Genomic DNA, 19,195 nt, shown 5'->3' with positions numbered 1-19,195 from the left:
TGAAAACTCCATAACATTATCATAGTTTATAAATAAATTACCTAATGTTTTAACAAATAAAGTTACCTAATGTTAATTGTGGATAAGGAAAAAATGACTTGCCTAGTTAGCATGACATATGACCTAAAGAGTAAGACTTCACTAAGAAAAACTTCACAGAGTTAACACAAGAAGTCAAGTCGAAAGTAAAGGAACACGACGAGGAATTAGCACTAATCCCAACGTCTCACGAGTCCTCACATCTCAACAAACCTCAACGTCAAGATTAAGGATCCCGAAAGTCCCAACAACCAAGAAGTTTGAGTGTTTGACAGGTATGACAATTCCAATAAACATACCACAACTCATATAAAATGAGTGATCAAACTTAGACGGTGTATGCATTCTAAATTGAAGCATTTGATACTTTGATCATTTATTATTGAGAAAGACACTGACTTGAGCGTCAAAGTAAACGTGCCACAAAGGACCGTCATCTTTTATTTTTGCAGGTCCAGAGATTCATCGTCCACGTCACTGCTTGGGTCAAGCTACTGACATGTAGGTCATGCAAAAAATTACATCGATATTAATTTTTTTTTATTTTACACCATTACATTAGGCTCTTATGTGAGAAATCCTATATATATAAAAGCATCTATGCAAAGTTTCAGCTTCATACGAGTTCATTTGGGTACGCAACACACATATGCAATAATAGGGTAAATCTGCATTTTATGAATTAAGTCTGAATCACCTGAAAACTAGCTAGATCACTTGAGAGTTCAATGGTTTGGTATGATTTGATCATCATAACATATCTACCAAGTTTCAACTTTCAAGTCGAAATTGATCATATAAGACTTAGGCCCTACTCACCGTAATTAGTTAGCAAAACTAGCTAGTGAGAATGATAGGAGAGAGAGAGAGAGAGAGAGATCTTCTTTAACACTTTCCTTACTATGCTGATTCCAAGATTCCTCATCTTTCGTATGATTTGCCTATAGTAACACAGAATACAACTTATACTCACGTTCTTAAGAATATTTTTTGATGTTCAGTCAGCTAAGCAGGGGTGAAGTCAGGACTTGAACATGATTTTTTATAACAAGGGGGTCTAAATTGAAATTTCACGGGATCTTTTATATAAATAATTATACAACTAAGGTTATTAAAAAAATTTGAGGGGGTCAGCTGCCCCCCATGCTTGGGGTAGCTTCGCCCCTGAAGCTAAGTAGATAAAACGGTAAAAAGTTTGTCAATAGAGATTGATAAACCATTTCAACACTTCAAGAGGTTTTCTCCAAGAGGTTTCCATGGAAAGAGTTTAACAATCTCGACACCTCAAAATAAACCTTTATAATCTTTTTAGTATTTGAACGTCCAAAATTAACAAAAAATGTCAAGAGCTGGTCACGGAGAATGTTGAACAATTTCAACCCCTCAAAAGAAATCGTCATACTCTTTTTAAATGTTTGTAAAAAGTAAGCCAACCACACACACTAAAGGGAGTACAAATAGTCCCTTTAAGGGGTTGAATTTTTAAAAGTGATTTGGTTAGATTTGCTCAATTATTTTTGATGGTTTTGGCTTCATTTAAACCCAAGAGACTAGGAGTTAGTTGAATCATTAATTTAGGTAGGTAATTTGAAGAACATTGGATGAATTTGGGATAGTGAGGTTATACCTAAAGGGTTTGTTTGGTGAATTTTGTAAAAAAATTTGATGAAATTGTTTGTTTAATAGATTTAATTAGGGATCCTAAATTTAGCTCAATATAAACTTTGTCACTAATTGTGGGGTTCCTACTTCCTTGTCTTTTTAAAAAGAGCAGCTTGTCCCAATCGACACGCGCACCTAAGGAAGAGAGTGGGTATTGGAGAAAGAAGAAAAGTCCAAGTGGTGACATGGCATTGGAGAAGCGTGGAATTTCAGACAAAACGGGGCGGGGACAGTGAGTCTGACATGAGAGAGACAGGAGGGAAAGAGAGACATCGTCAAAATTGGTTTCAATGTTTGCCATTGACTTCTCATGGTACACCTCATCACAATATATATATATATATATATATATTCTTAATTATTATATAAGCTTTTAGATGCTTCCTAAGCACAATCTTGCCATCCACAGATCCACTCCCTAATTTTCTTCCTACTATGACAACTTTGTCCCTGTATTGTATGCTGCAATTTCAATTTGCCCCTTGGTGGGTCCATGAAATTGAGTCAGATTAGATCATCAAGTCAACCAACTTTCGTCTTATTGGTTTCGCAATGTAGAAAAAAAATTTACAATATTCTTGTCCCCACTCAATTGCCATTGATATTAAAATTTCGACTATTTGATCATCATTTGATATCACTAAACATATATATATATATATAAGCAGTATATATTAGCATACTAGGTGCTGAAATTATACTTGTTTTTGTCCTCATTAAGTGGGTTTGTCTAAGAAACCTTTAAAATGGTGATGTGAATCCAATTCTCATCCTCAAACTCTAATTTTTAAATGGTTAGAGGGGGCCACAAGCACTAGTACACATAAATATACATATATATATCATTTTAATGGGTGTTTTTTTTAATGATGAAACGCTGCTATCAAGGAGTGAGAGTGTGGGAGACTCCGCAAATTATGAATGGGACAGTGGTAGAAGCACCCTCCACTATGGAATCATCTATCTAAGTTGGCAACAATTCTCCTGGATTTTGACATGCAAGCGTTTTGTAGAAGCCGATTCTTATCCTCGATTACACCCAAAAAAAAACCATAGCATAACAACAGACATCACCAAGAATCTTTATATTCATTCATTTAATGTCAAATTAAGAATTTGTTCTTACAATCTTTCTTCTTCTTTTTCCGTTTTGTTTATATCCTCGTAGAGACTATCATGAATTAGTGCCACTACTTTATACTTATTCGATTGGGTATTTGGGTGGTTGTTTTTCCCTTATTTGTCAAAAAAAGAAGAAGAAAAATGAGATCATTAAAGTTTTACGGTGGTCCAACACAGAGAAAGATGAGTTTGACTACTAAATCAAAGCTTGTCTCTGCATACAGAAATAAAAATTGGGCCTCAAGTTCTAATATTATGACATAAAAAGGAACATTTAGTATTGGATAATATGAATCAGTAAATATAACATTTGATCTCTCAATTATATCCCTAGTTTCATTTCGTCCTTAAATTTTTTTTGCTCTCAACTTCGTCCTTCAACTATTGAAAGGTATCTATTTCGTCTTTCAAGTGAGAGAATAGCCGGAAAATCCAACGTGACATCTATTTGACATATCGGAATAATCCTATTTGACAAACTTTGACAAACGTAAATGATATTATCTCTAAACTATTAATGTCTAACACTTTTAATACTTAAACTATACAACAACATAGTTTGGGATTTTGAAAAGTTAGGTATTTTTGGGATTTTGTAAGATGAAATGTATAAAATTTAAGCCAGGTGTAAAAATTACGTCAACTGGAATGCCACGTATGATTTTTCTGATGTTGGAATCATTTGAGGGATGATTGAGGTACCTTTGAATAGCTGAGGGACGATTTTAAGAGCAAAAAAAAAGTTTAAAGACAAAAATGAAATCAATGGTATAATTAAGAGACCAAATGTATATTTTTGTCGATCTGAATCACTGGGTCATAGCAACAGAAGGCTTAAGAACTAAGACGTAGCATTCTTAAGGCCCAACTAGCTGAAATAACTAGTCTTGAAGACAGTATGAGAAGGTCTAGAAGAGCTAATCTTAAGGCCCAAATAAGTGGGCTGGGCTACACAACAAAGGACAGTATCACTCGTTTCACTCCAGTTTTGCTAGTAAGTTGGCTGGTTAGGTTTTTTTTTTTTGGGGTCTGGCAGTGGCACATTCGAGAGAAACCCAATAAATCAGAGGCAAAAACGCTATCCTGATTAGCAAGCATTGGTGCCCAAAGGTCTATCTGGAAACCAATAAAGGGTTTAGATTTTCCGAAAGTGGGTGAAAACCTTTTCCTCTTCCGTTTCTTCTCTAAGAGTGTATTTAGATTGAGGGATTTGAGGGGAAGGGAAGAGGAGGGAGGGGAGGGGGAGAGAAGGGAAGAGAGGGGAAGGAGGATTATTTTTCATTCTCCCATGTTTGGATAGATAAAAAAAAGAAGGAAGGAAAATTTGTTTAATTTACTAATTTATCCTTATTTTTATGTTAAAATATTATGTACAAGGGTAAAATAGATATTTAACTTACAAATGACTTAATTAGTAATCCCTTCCCTCCAAATGACTCTATTTTAGAGAGAAAGAATTTTAACAAAAATTTAATGAAATCTTCCTCCCAAATCCCCTCAAATCCCTCCCCTTAATTTAACACACTCTAAGAGTGTGTTTGGATTGAGGGATTTGGGGGGAAGGGAAGAGAAGGGAAAGGGAAGGAAGAGAAGGGAAGAGAATGGAAGGGAAAAGACACTTCCCTCTCTCATGTTTGGATAGCTAAAAAAAGAAAGGAAAGAATAATTGTTTAATTTACTAGTTTATCCTTATTTTTTATGTTTAAGTGTTATGTTCAAGGGTAAAATTGGTTTTAAACTTATAAGTAAGTTAATTAGTAATCTCTTCCCTCCAAATGATTCCATTTTGGGAGGAAAAAATTTTGACAAAAATTTAATGAAATCTTCCTCCCAAATCCCCTCAAATCCCTCCCCTCAATTTTTTATAAATTATCCAAACAAGGGAATCGGAAGGAAACTCTTTTTCCCTTCCCTTTCCTTCCTTTCAAATCCCTCAATCCAAACACACTCTAAAGGTGATCTGAATAGGGTGATTGAGGGATCCCCTTGGATGTTTGACGAAAACCCTCTCATCTTTACTGAATATGACGGGAATCTAAGTGTGTGCGATGTGGTCTTCGACAATCTCTCCATATGGATCCGTTTCCACAACCTTCCCTTCAAAATGATGAATGAAGAGGTGGGATGCCAACTTGGGTCTGCTGTAGGAAAGGTAGTGAAGGTGGATCTAGACAGGCAGGGGTATGGATGGGGTGAATTTTTTAGGATCAGAGTCACCTGGATATCAAAAAAAAACATCTGAAACGATTTGTAATGGTGGCTTATTAAGAGGGTGGGTCTGCAGTCCGAATTGGAATTCAATACGAGAGATTACCAAACTTCTGTTCTCAGTGTGGTTTGCTTGGTCATGTTGAGCGTGATTGCGAGAGTGAGGGAGTAGAGCCGATTCAAATCCATATGGTGCTTGGTTGCGAGTCTCACCCGAGCATTGTCGTAGACACTAGACAGACCAAGCATATTGATACGAACTCTCATTCTCGTTTCGTTTCTTGTAATATGAAGATAAGTCCTCTAACCCCCAACCATCATTCACAGTCATCAAATGCTGATTCCATCGGAATCTGACATTAAAATCAGTCAATTAAAGTTGCGGTCAACTGTGAAAAAGAAAATAAATCTGACAACACTGCCACAAGCAACCACCACATGAATATTCCCCATCCTTAGAGGCACACAATTCTCATTCATTGACTGGTCAGAATAGCCATAAGAGGAAGATCCAATTTGAGTATCAAATGAGAAAGATAAGGGTATTTCTATTAATAAAATAAATATTTATTTTTTAAAATTTATAAACCTTATGGAACAAAAGGTATTTGAGTATCCTTACCAGAATAAAACTTTTAATTGAGAAACTTATCTCCCATTTTCCCTATAAAAATTAACTAGTATGCATAGAATGCGTGTTATAATTACCCTCGACTGTGAGCATCCAAAACTGATCCTCATCTTCTCACCAAAACCTGCAAAAACTCTTCTTCCTAAGAAGAATATTATAACAAAAACATTACGCTGACCCTTCATATGTCTTACCAGAACGGACCATTCATTTTATCAGAGTTTACTCAGCTCATTAGTCTGTTCTTTTTTTCTTTTCTTTTTTTTCCAACGAACTCACAAGGCTCACTACACACCAGATGAAAATTTAAAATCCAGATGGTGGTTCTCCGTTTTCAGTAATCAACCTCTCCCAAGCAACATACAATAAGGTAGTACCATGTTCCAAGCACGGTACAACCGTACAACATCAGCCATGTATTTCACCTAATCCAAAAGAGACGACAAGATCAAGCAAATAATAAGAAGGAGAAATATTTAGTTTTCCTTAGGCCCCATTTCTTCTGCAAAAGGATTCAGAGCTTCATTACGGTGAATAAGTTAAACAGATCTCAAATTCAAAAAAAAAAAAAAAAAACAAAGAAAGAAAGATTAACCGCTAAGAACAAGAACAACAAGCAGTTCGAGAAAAACAAAAGCCATCCGCATTGAAAAATTATCTTATGTCAAAAAATCGCTCCAGAAATACCAAGACATAAAATCCTTCTGCTTAAATTTTGCAAAAAGTAAAAGGAAAAGAGAAAGAAAAGAGAAAAACCTCCTAATTAAGCATTGAATTATAACTTATAAGTTATAAGCGCAACCTTGCCCTTCTCACATGGCAATGATCAGTACAAAGGCAGAGTCTTTCATCTCATACTGTATCCCTGTTATCACCAATAAAATGTGAAATAAAAAACATCAGAAATGTATAAAGAATATAACAAGCCGATACAAGCTCAGATTAATGAATTCGAATCGTACACAATCCAATTCAACAAATATGGAACCAGAAGAAAATCTAAGAAATGACACTTGGAATACGCACTATATCAAAATCCAATATAATAATTGCAAATGAAGCCAGATTTCTGCTCAAGGCAAGAGCTCTTGCCATGTTTAAGTATCTGGTGCTCATGGCCCAAGCATATTACTAGAAACATAAAAACATATGTAGGAGTTCACCAATAACTTTATAGCCCACAGACCCAAGCACTATGCATTTTTCTCTTTCAGAATGACTAATTCCAAACTTAGACCTAAAAAGAATAGAATAATCAAACTTGGATCCACACCCCAAGACCACATCATCCTCACTTTTCCATTAGCTGCAGAAATTTGTTTCATAGTGCCCATTGCATTCATAATATCATTCACAGTTCCATGATTGTAACAAGAATTCAGATTGCAACATACATAAACATCATATTAAGAAAAGATTGGACAGAGTTTGAATCAGACTTTCTTCCATCATCCTCATCAAAAGCTCAACAATTAGAATCAAATCAATCATTCTAAAGAAGGTGAAGTTTTGTATTCATAAATTAAAAATGTATAGAAAGAGCACCACAGTCACTGGCAGTAACTATCGAACCAAAAAAGCATAGAAACAAAAAGGCACATCATAGGCAGAGGCATCTAAGAGTTAGGTAAATTAACGACTCAATAGACAAGCTAATGACAAAATCAGATATTCGAGAGTAAAAATTAAAAGTTACCTTAAACTTGACCATCAATCTCTTTATCTTCCACATCATTAGTAGTGCCTGCGGCCTCTGTGCCCTCAGCATCCTCAGCAGGAGGCTGAGCCTGTTCATCCTCAGGTAGTGGCTCCTCCACATAATCATTCTCAAAAGCATCAGGGGGCACCTCATAAATCCTTACTTGTGGTTTGGATGGGTCCTTCACAAGCACGTACTTGCCCTCACTTAACTTCATGAACAAATCCACAATTGACTTCACAATTCCCCACATGTTACCAGTATTCAAATTAATCTGTGCAGCAAATTCCCTCGGCTTATAGCCTACAACTGCAAGTATCACATGATTGAAATGATCCCTCGGATGAACCCTCGAGACATAACCCAGTTTCATCAAATCAGCACTTGCCAATAACGCCTGCGCAGTCCATTTTGCCAATTTATTTGCATTGTTCTTCAATTCAGTGGCCAAAACCGCTCCCCTCTGTGTCTCTAGCTTCTGCCTCCAATCGACTCCAGTATACTTGGTATCAAACTCATTAAGGGCGTTCAATGTCAAAAACTGCCTCTGATTATTAACATCAGCAACACTTTGTACTTCACACCGCGAAACAAGATACATATTATCATCAAGCTTCCACCTCCTATACCTATAAGCCACGGAGGCAACTTCCTCCCCTTCATTTGCAAATGGATTCGGCTCATCAAAGGCTACCTTGTTCCCATCCCTAATCAAGACCTGCTGCGAGAAATTCTGATTAATATAGGCAGCTTCAACGCTCAGAGAATAGGCAGAATTGATATCTTCCTTGGCTTCTGGAAGCGGCTCTTGGGAAGTCTCATGCACCGAAAGCAGATCTAATTGGGACCCATCACGCTTGTCAAAAAACAATTTGTTGCCCACTCGCTGGATTACTATGTCCCAAGAATAAACCGAACGAGGAGCACACATGAGGGTCGAAAGAATGGTATCAGTGGCGAACACAGCGGCCTTATCTTCATTTGCAAGTCTGCGAATGACAGGATCGTCGGTGGTCGTGACCTTGAAGAAGTTGCGATTCTTGAATCGCTCGAGACGGCGCTCGTTCTTGGGAGTGACACGGTCAAAGGTTCGGTCGTAATACTCGAGGGCTCCACAGAGGAGAAGGTCCTCTGGCTCAGGAACGGAGAAGGAGAGCTTGGAGAACGTAGAGAAGGGGATCTGGTCGAGCATATTCCATTCGGGCTGAATATCCACGGAAGACTTGAAGACAGCGGCCTCGCGGCGAGTCTGGTTGGACTGGTTTCGGTTAAGGTACATTCGATCACGGCGGGCACGCTCCTTCTCCTGCTCGCGCTTGCGGGCCTCCACCTCCTCGTCGCGGCGTTGAGGGAGCTGGTTATGGCGATGGTGCTGGTTAAAACGCCACTTGGGCCCAAACTTGGGGCGTGGAGGAGGCTTACCGTCGACTAGGCGGAATGAGGCATCATCGTCTCCAGCGGCAGCGACTGCATCGGGGAATGAATCATCGGCGGTGAAATCAAAAACAGCGTCAGCGGAATTCTTGGAGGACGGACGGGCACCTGAGTTGTTGAAGTTCCGCGTCCAATCCGCTATCCGCCCTACTTTCTCAGAGCGGGAAAAGGGAGCAAAAGGAACGTGGAGAGGAAGGGTCGTGGTGGTGGTGCCGCTGCTTGTCTCTGGTGGGCCCCATCCATCGGGATTGAAGGGGACGGCGCCGACTTCAAAACCTCCTACCATGGTTGCGACGGATGTTGGATCTGGACGGTACGAGTAAGTGAAGCAGAAACTCGGCGGTTGGAGAGGCCTTCGATTCGCGGTGACGGAGAGAAAAACCCTAGGTCGCAGAATTACTTATGTCCTTACATTACCCTTTTGCCCCCGGCAATTGATGAAATTCTCGGTTTAGTTGAGGCCTATGGGCCTCTGGTTGCTCTTTCGAGGTCCATTGTGTGGGAAATAATGCAGACGGGCTGGGTTTTCACTTTTCATGTGGCTAAATTCTTGCGCTGGGTCTTGGGCTCTCCTTGGGCTCATAAATAGGGAAATTAGGGCCCAGTGGCTCTATCAGGAAGATTTTTAGTTTAGTGGCCCAAGAAAGTATTTATGAAGGGAGCCGATATTTGCACACGATATTGAACTCAACACACACAATTACTTAATACACTCTTAATTGGTTTTAAATACACACACTGAGTTTCCTAAAAAACCCTTTCATACATATTAATTATATAATATTTAATATTCTAAACTACCCTTTCTCCATCCATATATATCTCAACTTCCTTCCTTTATTAATCACTAAAATATTTTTCACAGTTATTTCAAAATCAATTCTGTAGATTAAGTTTAGAAAGTGGAGAAATAGACACAAAATACTTGATATTATTGAATTATATTAAGGAGAAATAGATTAAAAGGACTTCATATTATTGGAAAAAATTCTAATAAAATCTTGCATACCTTTTTTGTAGTGAAACAACAAAGGAAATGTCAAATCACGATAACAATCAATTCCTAAATATACATCACACTCGAAAATAAAAAGATGGTGATTAAAATTTTCATACTGGGGGATAAATCTTATGTCTTCCTCCGTCGTCAAACATGAAAGGGTTTAACAATATCATATTAACATAATTAAAATAAAAAATTATATACTTACTTTATAGGGGGATTTTGTCCAATATCGCTCTCTTCATTGTTTTCTACGAGATTCTCTGTAGTGTTTTTTTTCATAATTTTCAACAAGTTTCATCTCTTCTTCAATGTAACTAGGCGAAGACATTGAATTCTCTGTCATAATATTGTTATTGTAATCCATGAATATCCAATATTGGGAGAAAGATGGAAGACTAAGAGAAGATAGGAGGCGAGAGGAGAACGATCCTTCATATAAAAAATTAATTAAAAGATTATGGTTACAAAGTTAAATTTAATTGTATTATATTGAGTAAAAAATATGGATGCAAAAAGTAGATAGGTTTTAAAGTAATTTCATTTAAGGATAAATTGGTAAACTAAAATATTTAAAAAAAAAATGTGTGTATTGAGTCCAAATTTGTGTGCAAATATCGACACCCATTTATGAATCAGTGACCATTATTTAGGGACGACAAAGCTCTATCCGGAGTTGATCAATTAACTACAACCAAATTCAATATGTCAATCTGCGTTAGGGTCTGATAAATATTTCGTAAACCTATGATATTGTCTAACTCATAATCGACTTTTTTTTGTCACTCCTACCATTACTATTGAGTGACCCTATTCTTCATTCTCCTTTCTGACGATCTTGTCCTTGATTCGTAAACAAAAAGGGTTAAGGGTGCATGGAGTTCAGCGAGGTAGGGATTTCGTTTTAGTCAAAGCCCTAGGCACTCCCTACATTGGTGCGAGTCGATCGTGAAGGTAGCTTCATGTGTTTGATTGAGTATATATACTCTATTATTGATAAATTATAATTTAGGTTTTGTTTGGTGTGTTTGATTGTGTTGTTTTAGAGCTTTAAAGGGATCCTTTCGTTATGTTGTATCAATTTTGGGAATGGTTCTTTAATAGATAAGGAGGTCAAATTATTCATGTCAACTCCATTAGACTCAATGGTGCTAAGCTTCAAAAAACTTGTAAAGTCCCATGTGTTTAGCTATTGGACATGCATTATCTCTTCTTATGATATATGGGAAAATAATCAAAATCCCAACACTTTGGTAATTCACTTGAATTCTACACATGAAATTCTTTGCATACAACTCAACAACTGAAATAATTGGGATGCTAGCTACTTGGATCATTATCATTATTGTATTATATGTAGTATGTATAAGAGCACTTGCAATGATGTCTCTAAAGTGTGCATATTAGATAAAATAGATAACCAAACATGGAGATGTGTATAAAATAGCACCTGCAATGGTACATGTAATTTTAGAATTATTCATGAAACCAAATTATTTAATTTTAATAATAAGATAAACTTGAAGTAAAATCCAACTTTGAAGGACACACATGAGAGATTACATTAAAGCTTAGGAAATTAACACATAACAATAAAACATTTAAAACAACAATATTTCTAAGCATTGTTATGAATGTTCTACAAATGCTCTACAAGATCAGCTTGGATTTGAGTATGTCTTTCTCTATCTTGGATACGAATGTACTAGCCAATGAAGTCTCGAAACTCATTAGTTCGTAAGTGTTCCAATACCTCCACATGCTTATATATGTCTATAATGTCGGGTTGAACATGCAAATGTCATTCATCTTCAACGATCATATTCTTGAAATCAATTTTAAAAAATGAACCCATTTGATTGTGGAAATAATGACAGCAAATGCAATAGAGTTGAAATTGGATAGTAAGAATGAACGAAATAATTGTTGTAAGCAACAAAATGAGGTTGCCTCTATTCATAAATTTAGAAATATAGCTGTTAGGAATCTTTACTTTTCAAATATAATCGTTGGAAATATTTGATTTTCAAATATAGCCGTTAAGAATCTTTGCTTTTCAAATATAGTCGTTTGGAAATATTTGCTTTTAGTTTTTTAATTTATTATTTTTTTTTACTAATATGTTTTTATTTTTAATTAATAATAATTATTTTGCCTAAAATTAATATAAAAACTAGAATATATTTGGTAAACATTTTAATTCTCACTTGAAATCATATTAACATGCATAAAGAATACTAAAATAAGAAGAAACTAATATTTTAATGCTGTAGAAATTTAGAATAGAGATATTAATGCAGTGATCGTTGAATAGAGAATCTATAAACTGTCAAAAAATGGTATTTTATAGATAAAATATAGAATTTATAAAGAGATACCAATACGAATGCTCTTAACGAGCGACAAGTATGGTTGGTGTATATTTAAAACACACATTTGGCATGGGATAATATCCATGCATTTAGGCTTGTGTTGTCTTGTGTGCTTTTAACATCCTGGTCTCTCCTCCTGTCTTCCACATGATTGCACAGAAGGACAGCTTGCAAATGCTGGTCCAGAAAGCAAAAGCTTCATCTAATTTATGTTGTCATCTAGTCGTTTTCTGTTTGAAACAACCACCACCAACACACACCCAATACACATATTTCTGTGGCATGTGGAAAGTATAAATTCATATTTTGAAGAGTGAGAGTGAACATTTTATTTTTTTAAAAAATTGACTCACTTTTTATATTTGACCAAATTGATTAACGGATCACTGCATCATTGTCGTTTTCAGATCCCCCAACATTCCCTTAACAAATTGAGAAAGATGACTTGATTTAAGTACGTAGTACACAAAAAGGTTGTTAGTACAAGGAGGAGTGGCTGGGGTTTATACGGGAGGAGAGAAAATTATAATCACTTGGGTGATGGTATAATGATGAATTTTTTTGGGATCAAATCGTAGGGATTCATAATGTCTTGATTTCAATTCTCATTGTGAGGCAATATCCTTGTGGCCACACTTTTTTTTTTTGGTGACCCTCTAGTGGGCCACCAATTTAATCTTAAGCCAAAGTCCAATGCACAAGTAAGGCTAGGCAGATGCCAGATGCACATAATAGGGCTCTTAACCCAACTTATCTCGTCGTTAGGTGTAAAACTATTGTGTGTACGGGTATGATGATTTGAGTTTAGGTTCATATTGGATATCCAAGGGGTAAGCTTGTTGAATAGTGTCGTCAGTGGCGTACCCGAGTATTTGGGGGTCCTTGGTAAATTTCTAATAAGGGGCCCTCTTAAAAAAATTTAAATGTCATATATCACTTAAATATGAAATCCTGTAGCATTTTGAGATGCAAAATCACTAATTATGTTGGTGTAATTAATTTTTTTTTCGTCAAATCACTTTGAATAGACAACATAACTTACTCATTTAACATTTCTTATGACTACTATAGTACTAATAATTTAGTGTTTTTCAAAAATATGGAGCCCGGGGATTTAGGGGCCTTGGACTACCATCCATCTCACCCTTCCTCAGGTATGTCCCTGAGTGTCATTCTCGGTTATCAAAAAAGAGAGAATAAATAAATGAAAAAAAAAAAACAAACTCTTACTTGCTCTCTTTTCATTTGATTTTAATTCCAGTCCACTCATTTTTCATCCAATTTTAAAATCAGTCCCTACAACATTCATTGTAGGGGGACCTCTTCCTTTATCTCCACACTTCATCGATCCTTGTAGTTAATAGAAGAAGTTATGTTTGTCTGCAGAGTACACAAAAATTCACAATTTTTTTTGTGTTCTTTCACAATAATTGGAGTCTCAATATATACCGGTAATTAGTTAGTGGTATATATGGCATCAACTCAACCTAACTATGCATGCCAACCTACCCATGGCATCTACTATATATGTTATCTGAGAACCACGATTGGTTCAGATAGAACTCATGTGTGTGGTATCTCGTAGAGGTTTCAAGTTCGAGCCTCCCCCATACCCCATCCCCGTATTTTAAAAAAAAACACTATGCATGCCAAGCTAGCTTTAATATTGCTAACACCAACTAAGAAATCAAAGCTGCAGGTTTAATGAGAAAGTTCTAATGCACCAAAACTTAACCCAATTATATATATATATAGATTCCTTAAGAACTAACAGAAATTTTCGTTTTAGTATCCCTTTGAAGTGAAGTTGACTACAACACACAGACAATATCTATGTATTTTCTTCTCATCTACACAAACAGTTTATATAATATTTTAGATTGTCTCATGATCCCATAACATTTTCCATGTAAGATCTTCTTACTAAAGAAGTATAAATCTCATTGCTTTTTCTTTAACATGATCAATATCTTTCTTGTAGTTTATAAACACTAAATTCACTCAAACTTGACAAGACTAATCAATGCAATCAATACATGTATACATTCGAAAAAAAAACATTATAGCTAGCTAATTGATACCATGAAGAGGACAAACAATGCTCCGAAATGGCAGCAAGTGATTAAGTAGTTATTGACTCTAGAGATATAGTAATAGGAAAAAGACAAAATTGTTTCAAGCACCGACAGAACCAGAAGCTCCCCTTGTTTCAAAAAGAGGAGGACAAGTTAGCTACATTTAATTTGATGATTAGAGGCGAGTTGAAAGCTAAGCAGTGATAATTCTAAAGATTCATTAGGGAAAAATAAAATTAGATACGTCTCATATGTTATCCGTAATGTATGGAAGTACCGACATAATTTTTTTAGAAGAATATACATGTCAAGAGGTTATGACAAATATACTTTCTCATAAGTTCTACTTTCTTTACCATTATCAATATATTTTCTTGTAATTTATCGATATGGCCATTTCATACCAATGAAAACTAGTAAATTGATTCAAAGTTGACGACAAACAATATGTCACTAACAAGACTACGTGAAGAAGATATATGTATGTTTTTGGAAAGAGTAATGAAGCATATTAGGACAAATCAAACTTTCTCAATTACAATTTACCAGCCTGAGTATCTAGCTATATGCATATATATATATATATACACACACAGTAGCTATTTGTGTAGAAAACAGATGAATGGAAAGGCAATATTTATCATCAAATTATCATATCATCAGTTTCTCTCACTAATTGACCAAACAAAGAATATCTCAAGGCCAAACATTTCGAAGCAAATCTAAATCAAAGCTTCAAAAGATGTTTCACCAACACACACATATATATCTAATCGAATTTGGATCATCAACATAGTTTATAGGGCTAATTAAATGTTGCTCATGGTTTCTTAATAAGAGTACGCAATCTCAATCTTGTGAAGCATTCGATCAGAAACATACAAAAACATACACGTAGACGAACTATAGAGACATTATATCTCTATAGAGATAAAATATGCTTCAAAATGCATGAATTTATATCCTACACAACAAACCTCCTTAGTCTCTCTGATATCCTTGCAACTTCATTTCCTGAGGCAGACTCTTCAAGCTGTACACACAAAATTAAGCATTATTTCTTAGTCTATCACAATCTTCCAAAAAAATTTATGAGTCAATTATATATATATATATATATCACTTACCTTAGAATGTATGGTGTGGAAGACAGTATCTTGAACAACAGAGAAACTAGCATTAACAATCTCGACTCCCTCTTCATAAAGCACTCTAATTGTCTCAGTAAATATGAATTGACGATCCAACCCAGTTATCAAAACGATCTCTAGAGCTAGATCATTCTCATGAATCTCAATTTGTGGCAATCTTGTTCCAGTACCACTGGTACCAACACAATTATTCCCTGTAAAAGATCTTTGAATTCCCATTAAACTGTCTTTCCTCTCCTTCAATTTTTCCAAGCTTATCTGCAACTTCTTGATGTAATTTTCAGCCTCGTATAGTTGATCCGCAACCGATGCCGGTTCCTGTAACATAAAATAAACTAAAGTAGATATAAATAAGCAACAGAGATGGATAGATGGAGAGAGAGAGAGAGAGAGAGAGAGAGAGATGGAGTTAATTACATACCCTTGAATTTTGATGGGGTACAAGGGAATTGAGTTGTGAGTAGAGTGCCTTCATTTGATTCCTCCTGTTTCTCTCGATGGTTTTTCTATCATTTCTTGAAGAAGAACTAGGGTTCTCCATGGTGTGTCTGTGTTGTCAGTGTGTGAAGACCAAGTCAATATATAATAGAAAAGACCATCGCCCTAAAACCACAAGCACACAGAACTAAACTTTATTTGTATTGTGCTGTTGGCCATACTCTCTCTCTCTCTCTCCGTGAAGGAGCTTTTATCTTGTAGAGAAAAGCAAAATATAAAACATGATTAGATGCTATTGCAAAAAAGCTTTATTGTTGATTTGCGGGGATGGTGGGGGGAACCTGCCTATTTTGGTTTACACCATACGTGGAGTTTCCTTGACCATCTATTTCTTGTCAAAATCAACGGTCACTGCTACTAATAAATCAACTGTGCCAATTTCGGCTCTATCTATCAAATTTTGTTTCCGACACATTGTTATTATGTTATAGATTGACTTAATTATGTCTTGTAATATATATATACACACACACACACACAAGTCTCCGCTATGAAATTTAGTGACTTTTGGAGTTATTTATTGTGTGTATATATATATATATATATATATATATATATATATATATGGCTGCTCAAACTAATTACTAATTAATCCGTGAATGAAATCATATTTTGAATAGCGTTTATCCAAAAAGCTTAACTCTAACACATGTAACCTTAATCTTAATATATAGAAAACATTTTCATGATTAGTGGAATATTAGAATAAGAATTTGCATGTCTTTCTCACCGGCCATATATAATAATCACTAATATATAATGCTGCCATGACACACGAGGTTGACGAAAGACTTAACACATCATGCAATATGCGTGTTTGAAGTTTGAACACACAACCTTACAAGTAAGAAAACATGCTGAACAAGTAACTATCAAATGACCAAATACCATAAATCAATTGTGCATTCACATTGTTAAAATGTTCATTGTTTTTTGTCGTTTCTCAGTACCAAAATTGCAAATAACGTACCAGAAGAGCACTATATTACAAACTCTGCTAGAAAAGTTATATACTGTCTCTCCCTCTCTCTCTAAAGCTGCTGTCAGATTGCACACCTTGTTCTTTTTTTATTTTATTTTATTTTACATATATAATGCACAGCTTTTGTGTTTAGGAACTTTGGAGGAGGTTTCTTTGGGAAGAAGAGATTCGAACCTGATTAGATAGATTGACCGTACATGTGCCACAGATATATAGGGCAAAGCTTGCATATCACTATGTCATGGGATATATATATATATAATATTGGATTGGAGGACCCCTAGTTCTACTAGCTCATAGGTTTGACCTTAATTTATAGGTCAATTAATATTAGTATGTAATGTCTATTAAGTATATAATATTTTACTATGCATGCATTGTTAAAATATATATATATTATATATATATATATAAGTCACTGTTTTTATCAAAATAATCATAAACATAAATGTAGAAAATATTTTGAAAATACTTAAATAGTTGTTGTTTTAGGACTTAGATATCAAGTCCTTGATGGAAGTTCAAAATGGTTTGAATTCTCATATATATGTTGATAATGCCTTGTATATAAATACACCTCTTGTAAGATCAGATAGCAGACATTTACCAAAACTATTGTACACTCCTTCACCTGAGTTATTTCTACAGAGCAACCTTAGCTTTTTATGTTTTGTACTATGTCATATACGAAATTCTTTTTTGTAGAGTTGGAAGAATAGGGTATTGATATTTGGTCAATCACTTGGCGATGACCTAATTAGTTATTAATTAGAGAGTAAGTGTTGGAGGTTGATTGTTTGAACCAACTAGTTGGAATTTTTTTTGTGATATCCAGGTTTCGTGGACTTGTCCCACTTTTGGGATCCTATCCGCATGGGTTTCAACATAATCTTATCTGTCACCAGTGTGGTGCGATCTGTTCAGATGGCCCGAGATTTATGTCCACTCAACTATCCAAAGGACAATGCTGGGTGATTAATTCCTTGATTACCGAAAAAAGTTTTGATCTTGGTCAAGCATATTACATAAGATTTCTCTTTTTATTCTTCAGTCAGCTAGCAAGTCTCCGAAGGGACATAGTTGATCCATGATTTATATTTTATCTTTTGTTTCATTTTCGTTTGTTTCGAGAAATATATTGAAACATTCTGATTCTTTCTTTTTATATTTCTTCTTTTACAATCGAGATATATGGATCCATAAGTCTATATGTGTCTATATAAATCCTATTCATTGATTAAAGAAAATCCTGATTTCGAGGGTTTGTGCCACTTCCGGACTCTTACCTACATAGGTTTTGACACAATCTTATCTATCATTAGTGTGGTGTGGATTGTTATGACGGCTCAAAGTTTAAGTCTACTCAGTTGTCAAAAGCGCATGCCGAGTTGGGTGGTGAATTACTCGAATACCAAAAAAAAACAAAAGTACTGACATTGATCGAGCATATTGTGAGTTGTGACCCAAAAAGATTGGAAAAACAAAGACTAGCTTTGTGCTCCTTTATCTAGTACATTTCAGTTCTTGATAAGAATCAAAAATATATGTGGAGGGAATGAATTGGTAGTCCCAAAGTAAGAACCCAGTCTTTTACTTGCATAATCATGTCATGTATGATGTATCTAGGATTTTTCCAAATCTCTATGTGTGTGGCCTATATGTACACATTATTCTAGACCATAAGAAAATGTTGACGGAATCTTTATTCACGTCTTCTCCTTATTAAGTAGTACTTGTCTTTCTCTCATTAAAAAGAAACTAATATTTTTCTTCCTGATACAAACACAACCACACCTGTTATATGGCCCTGATCAAAGTTTCTACTTTAGTTTCTTGTCCTCATGAACCAAAGGGACAAGACTACATACAACAGTTCACCCCTCCCCTGGTGGCCTGACAACTTTGTCCCACAGCAACTATTCACATTTACTACGCCCCCCACCCCTAATGATTTTGGATTTTGGCGCAGAACAGTAACAAAGACAAAAAGAAAAACAAGAAGAAAAAAAAGTCGAACACGATAAGATGAGATGTTTGACAAAGATAACCATCCAATAACATCACAATAAGCATCAAATATTACACATAGTTGCATTGAATCTTGCACAGGTTCTGGGGCCACCCAAGTAATCATGGAAAGTGATACAAAGCATAATAATATAATCACCACCACCACCATAAATGGTAAGTAGTGGTAAATGCAACGTAATTTTTGCCTCTAAAGTTGGGATCACAAGATGCAAGTGTCACAAACGCATACACGAACTTCACATCAAGAAGGATTCAGGGCAAGGATTGCAGACAACCTATGCAGCTCAA

General features: G+C 35.5%; 2 protein-coding genes across 2 annotated transcripts; both read right to left on the bottom strand.

Annotated features, from left to right (window-relative positions):
* Window positions 1-6,282: 6,282 nt before the first annotated feature.
* LOC119989286 (eukaryotic translation initiation factor 3 subunit D-like) lies at window positions 6,283-9,198 on the bottom strand. Its single transcript, XM_038834718.1, has 2 exons — window positions 7,359-9,198; window positions 6,283-6,527 (listed from the first exon to the last, which is right to left on the bottom strand). Exon 1 carries the CDS (start codon window positions 9,079-9,081, stop codon window positions 7,360-7,362), a length of 1,722 nt encoding a protein of 573 aa, XP_038690646.1. The 5' UTR covers window positions 9,082-9,198; the 3' UTR covers window positions 6,283-6,527; window position 7,359.
* Window positions 9,199-14,717: 5,519 nt separating this feature from the next.
* LOC119990062 (transcription factor bHLH162-like) lies at window positions 14,718-16,065 on the bottom strand. The gene is made up of 3 exons (XM_038835879.1): window positions 15,818-16,065; window positions 15,373-15,714; window positions 14,718-15,278 (listed from the first exon to the last, which is right to left on the bottom strand). The coding sequence occupies exons 1-3, from the start codon at window positions 15,935-15,937 to the stop codon at window positions 15,210-15,212; spliced, it is 531 nt and encodes a 176-aa protein (XP_038691807.1). The 5' UTR covers window positions 15,938-16,065; the 3' UTR covers window positions 14,718-15,209.
* Window positions 16,066-19,195: the final 3,130 nt, after the last annotated feature.

This window comes from Tripterygium wilfordii, chromosome 21 (assembly GCF_013401445.1).
Source record: "Tripterygium wilfordii isolate XIE 37 chromosome 21, ASM1340144v1, whole genome shotgun sequence".
NCBI lineage: Eukaryota > Viridiplantae > Streptophyta > Magnoliopsida > Celastrales > Celastraceae > Tripterygium > Tripterygium wilfordii.
Note: the sequence above shows the minus strand (reverse complement) of the source record. Positions and strands in the feature narration are given on the sequence as shown.